This window comes from Aulonocara sp. 'chitande type north' Nkhata Bay, linkage group LG7 (genome assembly GCF_057382095.1).
Source record: "Aulonocara sp. 'chitande type north' Nkhata Bay isolate Kocher_YH1m ecotype deep benthic linkage group LG7, A_spYH_male_GT1.1, whole genome shotgun sequence".
Classification (NCBI taxonomy): domain Eukaryota; kingdom Metazoa; phylum Chordata; class Actinopteri; order Cichliformes; family Cichlidae; genus Aulonocara; species Aulonocara sp. 'chitande type north' Nkhata Bay.
The window spans coordinates 4,838,797-4,857,126 of record NC_141350.1 but is presented as its reverse complement, the minus strand read 5'-3'; the positions used below and the strand labels follow the sequence as shown (position 1 = coordinate 4,857,126).

General features: G+C 40.6%; 1 protein-coding gene across 2 annotated transcripts in view; it reads left to right on the top strand.

The window, feature by feature from the left end:
* Positions 1-462: 462 nt before the first annotated feature.
* Positions 463-18,330, top strand: part of amn1 (antagonist of mitotic exit network 1 homolog (S. cerevisiae)) — a 22,480-nt gene continuing 4,612 nt past the window's right edge. For both annotated transcript variants that reach the window (XM_086298103.1, XM_086298102.1), the window contains exons 1-2: positions 463-642; positions 17,272-18,330. The exon at positions 17,272-18,330 is cut by the window's right edge. In XM_086298103.1, coding sequence (XP_086154229.1) covers positions 17,318-18,330 — 1,013 coding nt within the window. In that variant the 5' untranslated portion in view covers positions 463-642; positions 17,272-17,317. The remainder of the gene's footprint in view (positions 643-17,271) is intronic.

Here is an 18,330-nt window from a genome sequence, read left to right as displayed (position 1 = left end):
TGAGATTCTCTGGAGAATTAGAGCTTAGACACATTTACGTTTAAGGTTTCCAGAAAAAAAAAAACAGTTTCAAAATGCATGAAAAGCTGAAAGGTGCGTTTAGTTGTATTAACTAATTATTGTGGAAAATCACTAAATATATCATAAATCACTACAATCATGCTCTCCCCTACATAAACTGCCTTTATAGGTTAAAAGTATGGGTACGGGTATAATACTGGCCCTGTATTTGGTATGGGCTCCAAAATCTTAATTTTGGCACAGCACTGTTGCTGGGACTGCATCGACTTTCCGAGTGGGAAAGATTCAAATTCCGACTGGGAACTCGAACATTCGTACTTCCTCTGGGCGAAGATGAGTCGTGGTCCTGTTTTGTGAAGCCACACGTGTTCGTCGGGGTCCGCCTCCTTCGATGACGTCTCCGACCCGCCGACACTCATAAGCAGAGGGCGTTAGCGCGAGGTGAAAGAGTTGAATCTCCATGGCGTTTAACCAACCCCAGGAGAAGGACTAAAACTTTCCCTTATTAAACCCGGATGTGATATGGATGAAATCACGCCACTTCCACAAAGAGAAGCTGTTTTATCCAAGAGGATGCGGACTATTTGAAACCGCTGCGGCTCAGCCAGAATTCGTGAAAAAGTAAGTTTCTCAGTTGCTCAAATACTCAAGTACAGTACAGATGTTGTGTAGTGTACGCTGCCTGCACACATGAGTGAAGCTGTGGATGAGCATAATAGACTACATTAAATTTTAATATTAACATCCGACGTTACTGATCAGCGTTAAAACCGGATGTTACTGAGTTTTACGATTTTAAGAAAGAGTAAAGCACAAATGTAAGCCTTGCATTGAAAATAAAGGCACAACCTTTTTAAGCGTCGGGAGAGCCGCCAGTTTAGCTGGAGGGCTACATTCAGCAGCGTTATGTACCTAAAATGTAAAGTCGGCTGACTGTCTGAATATACTGCATCCAGCGTCGCGTTAACGTTTCGCTAATGCTGGGCTTACACTGTGCGATTTTTTTTTCTTTTTTTCAGTCGCGTTATTCAGCTTCTGCTCAAACTGCACGATTGACTCGCAGGGGTTAGAAGTTGGTAGGTCATGATGCAGGGTCTCGCACTATACTATGCTCGGATGCGACCTGAGTGCTCACACTGTGCGTCCATAAAAGGAAGGTTATAACAGAATTTCTGTCGCTCGCTCTCCCTCTCTGTCTTTCACTCACACAGACACACCACCACCATCAACTTTGCTAAATTGCTAATGGAAAAACACTGATCAGGCAGCTGGGATTGAGCAGCAATGTAAATCCAACTATTTTCACGGTTGTTGTGATAATTTTGTGAAGCCACATCGAAAAGGCTCGGATGAGCTTGCCATAGTTCTACAAGTTGTGCCTCCATCGCTTGTGTCCAGATCACACGCTGCACCGCTGTGCTGCGCAGTCTTTTTCGCTGACATTTGTGTTTGCGCGTTCGCAGTGTGAGAAGCTGCGGTGACACCCTCACGACGGTCTCCAAGCGATTGGTGATCGGGAGCTGGTCGTGAGGTGTTAATCGCTTCTCGTTACCCCACGTATACTACACGATGCACGACGGACGATGAAGGCCAAAATCGGGCCGATCGCCAAAACGGTCGCACGACTCAAAAATCGGCTCAAAATGGGCCAAAAATCGCACAGTGTAAGCCCAGCATAAGGGGAGTGTCGGACCAGCTCTAACATCTCCAGCACATCCCGAAGTGTGGACTCTGGCAGCCAGTCAATGTCTGAAAATGATGTTTTATGGTCTCCGAGCCACTCTCTGATCACTGATGGCAAACCCCTGATCATTCACTATTGCTCTGTGGAGGGAAATAAATGTTGTTCGTAAGATTACATTAAAAATAAAATTCGTGTTTGCACAAGTTAACCCCAGCTACCTTTCTCAGGATATTAACTGCTAAAAATGCATTATTTTCTAACCTCTTCAGATAACCAGTCACCACAGAGCAAGAACATTTGATGATGAGGTTTGCTGTGCTTTGCCATAATTATTTTTTCTGTATTGACCTGATACCAAGTAAACACAGGCCGATACTAGTGATGTGCGATACCACTGATTTCCTTTCCGATCTGATACCAAGTAATATTGAGGGTGGTATCGGCGATACTGATCCGATACGATGCCTTGTACAAAAACGTATTTTATTTATTGTATCTCAAATTATAGTTTCATAATGATTACAGGACATCAGATTACTTGTTCTTATCACTTAATAATGCAGAATTCATCATACAGAAATAAAGAACCTGAAGTCGTGAGCTATTTGAACACCTTGCCTGCCTGCAGCACTAAAGGACTCCGTGAGAGACGTCTGTCTCGCCCTAGCAGCACCTGTCCCTGTCCACTCCTCCTCTTCAGTTCGCCTTAACATACGCTCGTCATATTCTGAGATATGATTTACTCTGAGGTGTTTGACAAATTTGTGGTGTTGCCACAACACCTCATTTTCTTGCCACATGTATCTCAAACCATGTCTCGGCTGTTTGTGGATGTAAAATACGTCCGCACATGACTCCAATTACGCTCAGCCACTGTGAGTGCGCAAGCCAAGGGCCTGCCACATTTATACAGCCATATTTCGCACATGACTATGAAAGGTGGACGAGGAAGTAGTTCCTTCCAATTGTAGACAACCGAATGAAATAGTTTCTTTCCACTGTGTTCCTGTTAATGGTAAACTACAAATTTACCCTAAATTACTAAAATATCGATATTTTAATGTGAGAATCGATTCTAGAACATAAATGATTGGTATCGGAGGAATCGATATTTCAGTATCGATCCGCACATCACTAGCCGATACTCCAGGTACCGTCAAAATATAAAGGCAACTTGTATATGGTGATGTTGTGTGGAGTGGGAAGGCTTGAGTGTTCTGTAGCCTTGACATGATCACTACCAACAATACTCTTTTTCCAGGGGTCCGTTCTTCGTACCTCGCTTACTACATCCAAGATCAAATGACACAGCGCGATGATTTGATCTTGGATAACTTTGAGCTCGCTATTCCGGTTCTCCGAACACACCTGTTGTTGACGATTAGTATAGCTGGATGAAGTAATGTGAGATCACTGGGTGGCTTAACAGGGGCTACGCATCGATAGTAGAAACCTTGATCGGCAACCCTTTGATTGGTCGGCGAAAATGTCGAAGGAGCGCGCTCGGTATTTTTCGGCAGCAGAGCAAGAACTCTTGATTGAGGGATTTCAGGAGTTTCAGAGTTTAATTAAAACGCAAGGGAACACTGCAAAGGCTGCAAAAGCAAGGAGAGAGGGCTGGCAGAAAGTTGCTGACAAATTAAACTTGTAAGTAATTTAATAATAATAATAATAATAATAATAATAATAATAATAATAATAATAATAATAATAATGGATTGATATAGTGCTTTTCAAGGCACCCAAAGCGCTTTACAATGCCACTATTCATTCACTCTCACATTCACACACTGGTGGAAGCAGCTACGGTTGTAGCCACAGCTGCCCTGGGGCAGACTGACAGAAGTGAGGCTGCCATATCGCGCCATCGGCCCCTCTGGCCAACACCAGTAGGCGGTAGGGTAAATTTATTACACTCAACAAAAATATAAACGCAACACCTTTGTTACTGCTCCCATTCCCCATGGGATGGACGTAGAGACCTAAAATTCATTCCAGATACACAATATAACCATCCCTCCCAAACAGTGGTCACAAATCAGTCCAAATGTGTGGTAGTGGGCACATCTGCTATATTGAGATAATCCATCCCACCTCACAGGTGTGCCACATCAGGATGCTGATCTGACATCATGAGTAGTGCACAGGTGTACCTCAGACTGCCCACAACAAAAGGCCACCCTGGAATGTGCAGTTTTTTGCGCTATTGGGGGTAGGGCTGCCACAAACGATTATTTTGATAGTCGACTAGTCACCGATTATTTTTGCGATTAGTCGACTTATCAGATCGTGCATCAATTGGATGTAAAACGTACAGCTTATTGCACCAGCAGCATCTGCTCTTATATAACTACCATTAGCTTACAGCTTTAAGTTTAAGGTATGTGCTGTCACCGGCTCTAGTGAGCCTTGCCCCCTGCTAGCTATCGAGCTAGTGGGTAACAGACGTCTCCGAAAACGTCGGAGCGCTTTTGAAAATATGTGGTGTCTTGATAAACTGAGCAGATATTTGAGGCTTACACAGTTACATTCTCGCCTGAAAATATGTTAAACGTTTATTTTGTGACCCAGAAAGAATAATAAGAGTAATATTAAAACTAACCAGCTGCCGCCATTGTTGAAAATTGAGCAGGGCCGCGCTATGAATTCTGGGACACTGCTTCTTCTTCTTCGGAGTTTAACGGCAGCTGGCATCCTTGAACATGCAGTGCTGCCATTTTCTGTTTCAGTCCGTTATTACACTCTTAAATACTACTACTTATTCCTGCGTCTTTTGGGATCTTACAAAGCTTCAAACGACACGTCGACTATTAAATTAGTCGTCGACAATTTTGATAGTCGACGTAATCGTGACTAGTCGACTAATCGTGGCAGCCCTAATTGGGGGTCTGGGGACCCAGAACCGGTCAGTATCTGGTGTGACCACCATTTGCCTCATGCAGTGCAACACATCGTCGCATGGAGTCTATCAGATTGTCAATTGTGGCCTGTGGAATGTTGGTCCACTCCACTTCAATGGCTGTGCGAGGTTGTTGGATATTCGTGGGAACTGGTACACGCTGTCGTATACGCCGGTCAAGCACATCCCGAACATGCTCAATGGGTGACATGTCCGGTGAGTATGCTGGCCATGCAAGAACTGGGACATTCTCAGCTGCCATCTGCCCTGAACAATGTGAACCATGATTCATCCGTGAAGCGCACACCTCTCCAACGTGCCAGACGCCATTGAATGTGAGCATTTGCCCACACAAGTCTGTTACGGCGACGAGGTGGAGTCAGGTCAAGACCCCGATGAGGATGACGGGCATGCAGTTGAGCGTCCCTGAGACGGTTTCTGACAGTTTGTGCAGAAATTGTTTGGTTGTGCAAACCAATTGTTCCAGCAGCTGTCTGGGTGGCTGGTCTCAGACGATCTTGGAGGTGAACCTGCTGGATGTGGAGGTCCTGGGCTGGTGTGGTTACACAGAATGGTAATATTTATCACTTATATTGCTTTTTAGTAGGGCTGCCACGATTTGTCGACTAGTCACGATTACGTCGACTATCAAAATCGTCGACGACTGATTTAATAGTCGACGTGTCGTTTGAAGCTTTGTAAGATCGCAAAAGACGCAGGAATAATAGCAGGATTTAAGAGTGTAATAACGGACTGAAACAGAAGATGGCAGCACAGCATGTACAAGGATGCCAGCTGCCGTTAAACCCCGAAGAAGAAGAAGCAGCTGTGTCCCAGAATTCATAGCGCGGCCCAGCTTAGTTTCCAACAATGGCGGTAGCTAGTTAGTTTTAATATTGCTCTTATTATTCTTTCTGGGTCACAAAATAAACGTTTAACATATTTTCAGGCGAGAATGTAGCTGTGTAAACCTCAAATATCTGCTCAGTTTATCAGGACACCACATATTTTCAAAAGCGCTCCGACGTTTTCGGAGACGTCTGTTACCCACTAGCTCGATAGCTAGCCGGGGGCTAGGTCACTAGCGCCGTGAGAACACCGGACTCCCGGCAAATTGTTTTCAAACCCACCGCCGTCTTTCGCGACTCAGGTTAAATATATATGAGTCACTTAGATAAATTAAAAATGTTATTGTTTGGCTTTTTTTTTAGTATTTTATTTGTTCCTGAGTAAATCGGTTTGGCTGAGATTAAAGTTATAGTTTTTACACAGCTGAATAAACGTCAAGCAGACAGCTGATTATCAGAAGTGTGAGATGCTGGAGAATATACTCCGGTGTCCTGTTATATTTTAGATAGCAAGGAGTTTATTAAACTTTACCGAAACAATCTGCAAATTTCATTAAAATTGAATAAACTATCATCTTGTCTTTATTTTTAGTTAGCACCTTAAAAGCTTAAAGCTGTAAGCTAATGATAGTTATATAAGAGCAGATGCTGCTGGTGCAATAAGCTGTAGTTTTATGTCCAGTGGATGATGATCTGATTAGTCGACTAATCGCATAAATAATCGGTGACTAGTCGACTATCAAAATAATCGTTTGTGGCAGCCCTACTTTTTAGTCTCTTGAAAAGAGACCCTGAAATAATCTGTTTGTTTATAACAGCAACCAAGAAAAGGGCAGAGCAAAAAAAGACAGGTGGTGGTCCTGCACCCCCTCGTCAACAAGTTGGTTAAGTAAATAATACCCTCACGGGAAAATTGATATCTCTCTATGAGCACACTGTCGCGCTGAGCTAAAGGATCCTGTCTATCCCGCAATATACGCTGAGTTCTGAAAACTCCCCTCATCAATCTTGCACCTTCCGCAATGGGTGGCTCGCGTATACGGACAGGACATGGCTGCGACAGACTTCCCAAATCCACCTTCGCTTTTATAGCCGTGGTCTCTCATCTTGATTACACGAAGTAATTTACTATTACTACTCTAAAATATGAATTACATCTGAAATAATCAAATACATGAAATAGAATGATTAATAGTACATTTCCCTTTTTTTAGGAAATGACCTGTGTGTATCTGTATGGAATCAATAAAAAGATCAAATACTGCATTATCTTTAGTTACATTGATAATATTTATTTATGGTAAAACAGTGGTAAAATATTGCTGTTGCTTTCGTATAAATGAAGCGGACATACCTGAGTGGCCGCGATCTAATCTTGTTTACATAAAGTAAGCCTGCTCCCGAGCAGGTTTACGCTTACGGATCTGTTGCTATGACAGCAAGTCCCAGATGAGCTTCGGAGAACCGAACGATCCAGGATCACGCGAAATCGTCAACAATCAAATCCAGCTAACTTACTTAGCGAGGTACGAAGAACGGACCCCTGGTCTGTTGAATAACAGCCTGTTTAGAATCGGCTATTTACCTCTTAAGGAAGCATGTTCAGAACCTCAAATCCTACTTTATGCATACAGATTTTTTAAGGTGCCTATGTGTGCTTGTGTTTTTATAATATTAAGGATCTTGATTGATACTTTATTGTTCTCACTGGGAAATCTGACTTCAGTTCTATAAATCTGTGTCAGCTTATTTTAGGCTCTTTGATTCTGTTGGGTAGAGGGACAAAAGCCTTCTTTAACCCATTTAGTTTGTACTGCCACACTCTATGCCTTCTTCCTAATGGTGCCAGTGCCCAGTACAGGATGTAGGATGGATCACAAAGAATTCTGTGTTTATTTATGTGCACACTGGTCAGAAACTGGTTGAAGTACTCAAACCTTAATATACTTGTGTTCAAAAGACTCTTAGTTGTGAGATAAGTGCAACATTAATTAAATATGAGGCGGCTATTTGACCTAAAATGAAAAGTGTATTGGTATTATGCGTGTGATCTTCCTGTGTTTTAATAACCTTTACCTTAAGATATGAAATTATGATCTTGCGGTATAACTGAACTGTATACATACCTTTTTGAAATAAACACACTAACTAATTAAAGATTAGTAAATTGTAATATTATTCACACAAATAAAATGGGTCAAGGATATTATTATATTATATTAGATTAGATTATACTTTGAATGCAAAAAACTGATGTAGGTCAACATGGATATACAAAGTGTATCTACTCCTAAAATATTCAACACACTCCTAATACGCATCTATTCTGAGAGCACCATGAGACACAATGTATGGAACAAAAGCATCATTAAACCTAAGAGCAGTAAAAACTATTCAATTTGCTTTTTATTTGCATAGTGACCTGAATCAGTGAACCCATGTTGTCCAAGTGAAGATTTCTCTTCCACGTGTATCATGAACAGTTTGTTAGTGTATATGTGTGGTTCTGGTCAATCCTCTGTACCTTTGCTAGTTCATGAGGATGGTATCATTAAAAACTGGTGGTAAGGGGGGATCCTTTGAGAATGTAAGCCAGTGCCTAGTATTATTTTACTAGTAAATAATTGTAAAAGTATGGGTGTTAATTTGCACCCATTCTTTTAATAAATGTTGACGACATCTAGCTTTGTCTTTGTTCCAATGGTTTTAGGGCCACTGGGAAATGTAGCAGGTTGTTGTGGGACCTGTTTCGCTCCGTCTCCTGGGAACACACATCTCTGTGTTATCAGTGTCTTGGCACTTCAGTGTGAGTGGGTGATGTACTGTGTTGAAGGACTCCTGATTCAAAAACTCTGGTTATCAGTTGTTTTAATTCTCATAGTTTTGTTGCACTTCACAGAGTTAAGGACCTCCAAATGTTGTCTGACAGAAGGAGCAAAAATACTGTGACATAAAATGTGTGCAGCAGTTGTTTTGTTTAGCAACCAATGTATGCTCTCAGTCATCCAAGTCATGGTAGTTGTAAGTGCTTGAGTTGAAGGCTCCTGGACTTCTTTTGAGGTTCTTGAAAATGTTTTACCTCTTAATATAAAGGCTTCTGCAGTTCTAACAGCTGATGGTGAGTCAAAGATTGTTGCAAGAGCTTGAGGGGGAGAAAAAAAAGAAGACAACTGGACTTCTTTTGAGATTCTTTAGTTCTAAAACTTGCTGAAACAACAATAGCTATGTTAAAATGCAGCCAGGAGGCGTTTTTGTCTGAAAACGCTCCACGTCCACACTGTTTTCAGTCGTTTTCACAGAGTTGTGCGTCCACATTGAAACAGCCGAAAATGCTTACGTTGCAGTACTGCACATGCGTGAAATGCAAGACTATTCCAACTACCTAATTTCTGTCTACCATTTATTTACTTTCTGGCTCTTTGAAACGTCGCGGAAAAATGTTGAGGAAAAGCAGAGAGTTTTTTAAACGGACTAACAATGAGGTGGACTTGTTGCTGCGAGTAACGTACAAAGTTGCAAAAGCGAGTGAGAATGAAAGAATTTGAAGAGAAGCTATCTGGAGCATGTACAAACTGATATTAATTTTTAATAGGGCTGTCAAAATTGAGAGCAAACAAAACAACTGCGCTATAATGCCCTCCGCTATCTTAGTTTAATTGGTCACATGACTGCATCACATGACTAAATTGTGTCATCGTTTTCGAAAAGGCTCCAGGTCCGCTGTCCACACTGCGACGCAGGGCTGCACGATTAATCGTTAGAAAATCTCGATTCATACTTATGTGCGATCTCATTTCCAAATGACAACGATTTAAAAAAACCAAAAAAACAAACAAAAAAAAAACAACGACGATTGTACCGCATTTTGATCCGGGACGTACTCTGCTTGAAAACAAGCGCTCACTCTTCCTGTTCAACAAATGACAAGGGCGGAGCCTTATACCACGTGATACAGAAGCTGTGCCGTGTGATGCTAAAATTAGCAGGGGAAAAAACAACGGAGAGCACGTCAGGGATGACGAGAAAGTGACAGGAGAAAATCCGTCCCGGTCAACCACCCAAACATCAATAACGGGAACCTTACACAGCGCTTCCCTATACCCGTCGACCTCCCGCAGGCACAAAGAAATTACAGAGGCTATTACTTATCACCTGGCTCCCATCAACACTGTGCAAAACGAGGGATTTAGGAAAATGATCAACACCCTAGACAAACGCTACACAGTGCCGTCCCGCAACTATTTTTCTATTGTTGCACTACCTGCTCTATACACGCAGTGTCGAGTAACGGTGGAGACGGAATTTCAAGCAGTACAACATTTTGCGGCAACAACAAAACGTGAGACATTTGTTGTTTTTATGTTTATTTATTGTTTTTATGTTCAGTCTCAACTGTTACGAAGTTGATGTGCAGTTAATAAGTGCAATAAATATTTATACTGGAAAAGAAAATCGTGAGAGAATCGTGATCTCAATTCTAAGCCAAAAAATCGTGATTCTCATTTTATGCAAAATCGTGCAGCCCTACTGTGACGTGAAAACTGCGTTTTTGTCAGGGGTAGACATTTGTTCAAACACAAATAAGAGAAATAAGACACTGCAGACCGACTCAGAGAGTTTTAGAAACGTGCGCACGGGTGAATGTCTCTGAGAAGACACACACACACAGAGTGCAGGCTTGGTTGCTTTATTTATAGGAGAAAGTAAGTTACATAGTACTTCCTCTTCTGTAAGCAGTCGGGGAGAGGTTAGACGTTAACTCAGTGCTTATCTGACCTCACACCCACTCACATACTGAAATATAACAATACAGAAGTATATCATGCTTTATCTGACATCACACATTGAAGTAAGGAATGCATCATGTTCTCTTTAACAATAAGCTTGGTTATGTTGAAATATATGAACATACAAAATATAAGGCACACTTGATTATATTGTATTATGTAGAAAATCTCGTTACAGTTTTCAAATGTATCCACTTTGTAGAGCGTTTTCAAAACGCTGCACTTTCCTTGAACGAAAACGCCGTCTCAGTGTGGACAGAAGGCCAAAACGGAGAGAGAAAAAGATGCGTTTTCATATGAAAACGCATTAGTGTGGACATGGTTTCAGTCTGCATGCCAACAATCCTTGAGCAAGCTACAAACCCCAAATTGGTCTCCGATGGATCCAGCTGATATCTGCAGTTATCGATCATAGCTGAATGGGGCATGTTGTATCACATGGATTAGAAACGAGCTACATAAAAACCAATCCATTTGCTATTTTAAAAATGAATGAAAATCTTAAAGTTACAAATGATAATTAATGTATTGGTACAATTAGCCCTCTGTAATAATTTAAAGATCCTTTTTTGTTTGAAGTGACAAAAGACCAGCAGTGTTCACACATTGAGGTTGAAAAAGGAAAACCTTCCTTAAATAAAGCGAAATAAAACCTTTTCTTTACTATTTTTAATCAATCTAGTCCCAGACATCTGGGCCCTATTTCAGGAAGCCAGTTTAGAAAACTCAAAGTGAAAAACAATACTCAGGGTTGAGTAACCCCGAACTGTCCAACTCGGAATATTCGGTTTCAGAAAGGCTGATAACAATTAGTTCAGTCAACGCGGAGTTGCTTTAACCCCAAGTTAAGCGCACGCACGAGGATACATAAAGCCCTGATTAGTGGAGCACAGATTAAGTGAGTCACCATGGAGACGGAGGGAAAGAAGGCGCGGTCAATGTATTTTACAGCGCTTGAGGCTGAAATTCTGATGGCAGCATATGCCGATAACATGCAAATTCCGCGGAAAAAAAGTAACACAGCCTCAGCTGCAAAAGAAAGGGAGCATGCATGGCAAAACATAGCCGACAGAGTCAATGCGTGAGTGTTAATTTAAACATTGATCTAGGGATTTCCACCCATTTAACACGTTATTTTATTATATTTTATTTTATTTTTTATTTTATACATTTGATTTTGTGATGTGATGTGAGCGCAGGTGCAACCCAACAGGCCCCAAACGTTCCTGGCAGCAAGTAAAAATGAAATATAAAAATATAGTCCAAACAGGTAAGGTGTAATTGTATTATGAGCCATAGTGCTTGGTCTGTTTGTCCTATGTCAATCAATTGCAGTTAGAGGCTACATTAATTTCCCCTCTGTAAGCACTTATTGAAATTATCTGAGCACATTACAAGTACATATTTGCTTACTCTGTATGCTCAAATGTGACCCGTTATAGCCAACAGAAAAAAAAGCGGAGGCCCGAAAAACAGGTGGGGGTCCACCACCACCACCACTCACAGAGGCTGAGCAGTTGGCTTCCACATTTGTGATAATGTTGGCAGCATCACATATGATCTTCACAGTGCAGAGAACACAAATTAGCATCCATTACTATAATGAAATAATTTGTTAGTTTGAAATACTACAGGGAACTATGTACCTGTACATTAATGCTGTGGAAAGACTTCCTGTTCACATAGTCTCCTTCATTTACTGAAGAAGCAATGATTGGAATGTGAGTGCCATCTATACAGCCAATCACGCCTGGGAACCCTGAAAATAAATGTAAAATTTAAGAAGTAGTTCAAGTATCACCACATCATGAATTAAGTTTTGTTCATCCTGATACCTGCAATTTTGTGGAATCCCTCTTTGATAAATCTTGTGGGTCTGTGACCGGGGAACACCACAAACGAGTACAGGAGACGTTTCAGTGCAACTGTAACATTCCTGACTGCCCGACAGACGGTAGCCTTGGAAACGTGCTCAGCTTCACCAATATTATACAGAAAGCTCCCGTTTGCAAAAAACCGAAGTGCAATACAAATAATATGTACAGAACTGAGAGAATGTCCGCGATGTGTCACATGAGCAATATTAGGCCTGAGGATGTTATTCAAATGAATTATAGATTGTGCTGAAAAACGGTAACGTTCACACAGAAAATCATCAGGAAATGATAAAATGTCCGAGCGCGCTCTAATCACTCTCTCCCGGCGGAGAGCTCTGCGGAGAATTTGGGCTTCAACATCTACTGGCTCTTCAAGGGAGGGGCACGCCATGTCTGACACTTCCTACAGTCAGGTTTCCGACAAAGAGGCGGAGAAGGTCAGGGTTAGTTGAAGTAAACCTGCTAGGGGGCAGGTTAGCTTCACGGAGTGTGTCGTCATAGTAACTCACTCAGAATTAATCTAAACTCACTTTGTGAAACCGAAAACCCAGAGTTTTCGTTAACTCAGGGTATACTTACTCAGAGTTTGCACTAAACCGGCTTCCTGAAATAGGGCCCTGCTGTATATGGATCAAACAAACTCAAGGTTTCTTAACATAAATTTATATTTATTTTAAAAGGTACTCTTCATATTTGTAGCTTGAGAAACCTGGAAAAAGCACCTCACCATCATGATGGAAAACTACAACCAAGAATCATAAGGATACCCGAAAGCCTTGGATTGAACATTATGTCCAAACACGAATAAACACTCTTATCTTTTTTTCAAAGCATAAAAATGCATGTTGTTACAAGATGATTTCCATTTCTATAATTGATATGTTGCTATGCTACCACATTGTACAGTTCAACCTGCTGCCCCAGCATGCAACAATTAAGCCTCTTTTTCATTAGTACAGGGGTAGGCAACCTTGTGTGCCATCTAAAATGTCCTCGGAAGTCAATGTGCCATATGATTGCATTAGCAATAAATTTAATAACGCTCTATATTAACAGTTACACACTATATAGAACCACTTTATAGAATTTGTTTGCAGATGTTGGCAGCTATCAGCGAATAGTTATCAGCTATTTTGAAACAAAAAAAAAAAAAAAAAGACAGCAAATGGACTGTACAACAGAAAATGCAAATGCTATTTATGATACCCTCACAACAATGATAAGAAAAATAAGGCAATATGGCATGTTGGTTAAAACAGGGATACATATGTTAATGTGATCTCTGGTCTCCCACTCAGAGACACAGGTCTCAGTGTCCAGCATTCAGACGGCTACCTGAGGACAGTCTTCATGTGAGAGAAAATCTGCTCACACAGATACGTTGAGCCAAATATAGTCAGTAAAGCCTCTGCAATGTTCTGAAGACAGTTAAACTTATTTTTAGCCAATTACAAACTGAATCTTGTAGTTGGGGTTGTTAGATACTGTCATTAAGAAGCGGCATAATTTTTTTTTTTTTTTTTTTTTTTTTTTTTTTAAATGCACATTCTCAGATTAATTCACCGCGTGTCGTGCCCAGGGCTGGACTGGGACAAAAATCGGCCCGGGCGTTTTGATAATTATTCAGATAATTATTTAATAAAAGCTAGACATTTTAAATGAGAATAAGAAAAAAGTATTTCTTTGTGCCCCCCTTTCCTTGTTAATGCCCTACCTGGCCCCCTGGCAACACTTTGCTAGACCCGCCCCTGCACAGTTACCAGCTGTCAGCTACACAGAAAAGCATCCTGGTGTTATTTGTCTCTCAGAAACAGTTCATAACTTCCCTTCAACTCATTCATGTCAAATTAATATTAAATAAATCGTAACAACAGCTGATCAAGCTTAAAGGTGCTGCTGTTGTTTAGCACGACATCCGCTGGTTTCCTTTCTGGTGCAAAGGGGGCGATAAACAAACAAGAGAGAAAAGCCGATCAGCTGATCATTGATCAGTTTCATGATGAGAGAAGAAGAGGCAGCTGTGCAGCGTAAACTCCAGCTTTGTGTCTTTTTCCATTGTAGCTGAAGTCCGGGACAAACTGTTCCTTTTCAGCTCAATACGAAACGCGTAATATTTTCTCTGAATACGAGACGATTCTGTTTTTTATGGGACTGTTGGCAACTCTAATAACCTTATGAGTATCGTACTGAAATGGAAAGTATTTGTACCTCTTTGCCCTTCATTATATGAACTTTGCCCTTTGGCACCCCTCCTCCGTAGTCTTCCACTGCTCTCTCTATTGTTCATCCTGGGGTTGCCCTCCTCCAGGCTTGTACCTGTGGCTTCCTGTCTGGGGGTGGGTGTTGGCAGTTCTTCTGCCCTGCACCCCAGCCCTTTGTTCATAATCCAAGACTATTTTTCTATATGTATTCTTACCTCCTAACAGTCGCCATATTATAATGTTGCAAATATTCACAAACTCTGCAGTCTCTCTAACTCCAATGTATACCAAGCAATCTATTATTATCAACAGTACTAATGGAAAAGGAGTTATAGGGGATGGCACTGGCCACAACAGGAGACGACTCTGTCCCTTCCTGTAAAGTGCAGTGGTGCTTTTAACCCAGTCCACTTTATGTCCCACTTCCTCCGTGTCTTACTCTTACCCCACTTTTCTTAGACAGTTCTTCTTTTTTTTTTTACCACACCCAAACTCAACCTTGGTTCATTGCCTGTTATGTCCTTTTCTGACAGTTCCTCTTTTTACCTATGGATGGGTATCGTTTAGGTTTTATCCGATACCTGTGCCAAACCGGTACTTTTGAAACGGTGCCGGTGCTTGGCAATGGAGAATGCAAACTTTGTCCAAAAACCTCTTTATGTTTTTATTTTTAGCAGTCTTTTTTTTTTTTTTCTTTCTTTTTTTTTTTTCCTGCAAAATGATAACCAAGTTAGCCTTTTCTGTCGCTACAACATACCGACAGAAAGCCTTCAGCCTTATGTCACTAGCTCTCTCATTGGAGTGAAACTCTGCTGTCTGTTCCTTGCTATCTACAATATATAACCGGATGCTGGCGTAAATTTTCGACCATCCCACACTTCTGTTTAATCAGTTTTCTGTTTGAAGTTTATTCAGCTGTGTGGAAACCCTCCCGAGGGATTAATAAAGTTTTATTTAATCTAATCTAATAACTTTAATCTCAGCCAAACCAATTTACTCATGAACAAATTAAACACTGAAAAACGCCAAACAATAACATTTTTACATTATCTAAGTGACTTATATATCATGTTTAACCTGAGTAGCGAAAGACCGCAGGGGTTTTAAAAATTATGTGCCGGGAGTTTGCTGTTCTCGCCGGCGCTGATATTTGAAGTTTACACAGCTCGCCTGAACTCGCCTGAAAATATGTTAAAAGTTTATTTTGTGATCCAGAAAGAGTAACAAGTGTAATATTAAAACTAAGTAGTAGTAGTAGCCATTGCTGGAAACTGGAATTGGCTGGGCCAATCTGGGATATATTTTTTTTTTTTTTTTTTTTTTTTTTTTTTTTCTCCCCAATTTTGTTGTCTGGGTGGAAAATCGGGAGATTTTTGGGAGGGACACTGAAATTTGGGATTCTCCCGGAAAAATCGGGAGGGTTGGCATGTATGGCATACAGTAGGTCAGCAGAGGGAGAAATGTAAACTGCCACTTTAAGGGAAAAAAATTATTTGGTGTATTATTTGTAGCTTTAAACCATATGCTACAGCTTCCTTATTCTTTGCTGGAAGTGTGTAGAAACTAGGTTATGTCCTTCTCAATGTCTACATGTAGACGGGTCTGGCAAACTCCCATGTGCACTTGAATATTCTCAAGGATAATGCACTGGTCCAGCATTCTGCAGCCAGAATGAAAACTGTATTCCTCCTATATTTGGGTTTCCACTAATGTACAAACTCTCTTTTCCAGTACAATAGTATAGACCTTCCTGGAGAGGCTGAGGAGTGTCTTTCTCCCTCATAGTTGGTAGGGGTGGGGGGAAAAAATCGATACTGTGTAGTATCGTGATATTTTGTTTGCTAATAATGTATCGATACAGGGACAGCAGAAACCGATATTTTGTTACAAAAAGGTTTTTGTGCTCTGACTTCAGAGCATGTTGATCCTTTTTCTGAGCAAGAATCCTGACATTCCTTTAACTGTCCAAATGTGTTTAACTTTTTTTGGCAGCAATAAACATGACAGTTTACTTATTTTAATTTAAGACATGTTTTATTTTAAGTTTAAATAAAAAAGTTTTAATGTAAAAATTATATTTTGTTTTAATTTACTTTCAAATTCTTGAGTTGCTGAAGGGGCTACATAGTTTTCATATTGCATAGTTCAGAATAGCTATAATTGTACCAGATGGTTGCATTCAGTTAAGTTGGACTAGACTGTAATACAAACCGTTCAGTTTGTCAACAATAAAACTGACTGAAAATGAGAGCGAGACTGAGTGCGAGACTTTGATATTAGATAAAACGAATATTGATAAAGTTTACCTTTATGTACAGAATCTGAATATCGCAAAATATTTTTAAAAATTGCATTAATATCGTATCGTGTGTTAAGTATTGTGATAATATCGTATCGTGGGATGTATGGTGATTCCCACCTCTAATAGTTGGGGGACTGAAGGGTGTACTCCACCTTAAAAATGGGGACTACCACCTAGGGCTGCTCATTTAATCGAATTTTAATCACGATTACGATCTGGGCTTTCAACGATCATTAAAAATGACTGAGCCGATTATTAGCCCCTCCCTCGTGCTTTACTCTCGCGCTGCTCCGTGTGGCAAATCGAGCGCACCTCTCTGCATTTCGAACACGTGTCACAACAATTATATATTATATATATATAACCTTTCTGCTCATTTATTGTGAGAGTCACCTCTCACAATATATAACTACTTATTTAATATAAGCTTTCACAACATGCCACTAATAAAAGCCACTCGCCTGACAGGTTACCAGAATTTTTTTTTTTTTTTTTTTTTTAAATGTTGGAAGAAAACTTGTTTGTGCAAAAAGCCATGTTTGCACAAACAACTATCCTGTTTATTTATTGTACTTCTGGTCAATGCTTCTATTGCTGATAATTGGTTAGAAACTTGTTATTTTATTTATTTATTTTTTTATCCTTTTTTCAGGATCATTCCCAATTGAACCCACTACAAACCTTAACGGAGGAAGAAGATGCAGTCCTGTACATTGATGAATGGACAACACCAGCAGATTAGACAAGCCTCTCAGCCCTCGCAAGCTGCTCCTTATCATGCCCATGATGGAACAAGAAATCTGCAATCTTGGACTCCAAAACAAAGCATTCACTATCAAGCAAGAAACCTAGGAGTGCAAAATGCACACGCTGAACATTTCCCTTTGCACAATGGAGCTTATTCTAACAGACAAATGTCAAATTTGCAGACTTCTGCAGGAACTTATCAGGAGGTTTCTTCTCAGCAGAATGGTGGAGGCAATAAAAATAGTTATTTTTCTGGTATGTTATTTAACTATATTCAAAATGTATCAGCTAATAAGCAAAGTGGAAACCCATCTTTGCCAGCATCTGGATTTCAGATTCCCACTCTGCAAGACTGTGATCAGAATTCATCAACTCAGAGTCCACCTAACCAGATGAACTCAAACACTACATATCCCCAGCAAGGCATGTCCACTCATTGGAAAGAGCCACTGGTTGTTAATGAGAGACAAATGATTGGAACACAGGATAGAACTGTGACTAATATCCAGCATGTCAGTGTTCAGCAGGGCATGCAACAGAATGTGAATGGAGACTTGACAAAACCCATTTCAGCGTACACTACACCAACTACCTCATTTCCACCTGAACGTGGTTTATGTACCAGCACTATGATGTCTGGCTCTGAACAGACTGTGTACCTTGTTTCGAACAATCAGGTTCAAAGACAAAGCGGCACTCAGCATGGATTCTCTCCTGTCAACTCACAGAGTTACAATATGGGAACCTCTCAGACTTCAGGAAACGGTAACATTGCAACATATCCACCATCAAGTGCACAGAATTCTTACTTTTCCAGCACCAGCCACAAAACTCAGCAACACTCGGCTCAGCACCAATTAAGAAACAACAATGGGATCAAGACTGCCACCTACAGTAACTCAAATTTTTATAAAAAGTATGAAAATATTAATTACTCTGCAGAAATGAGAGGGCGTCAGATAAA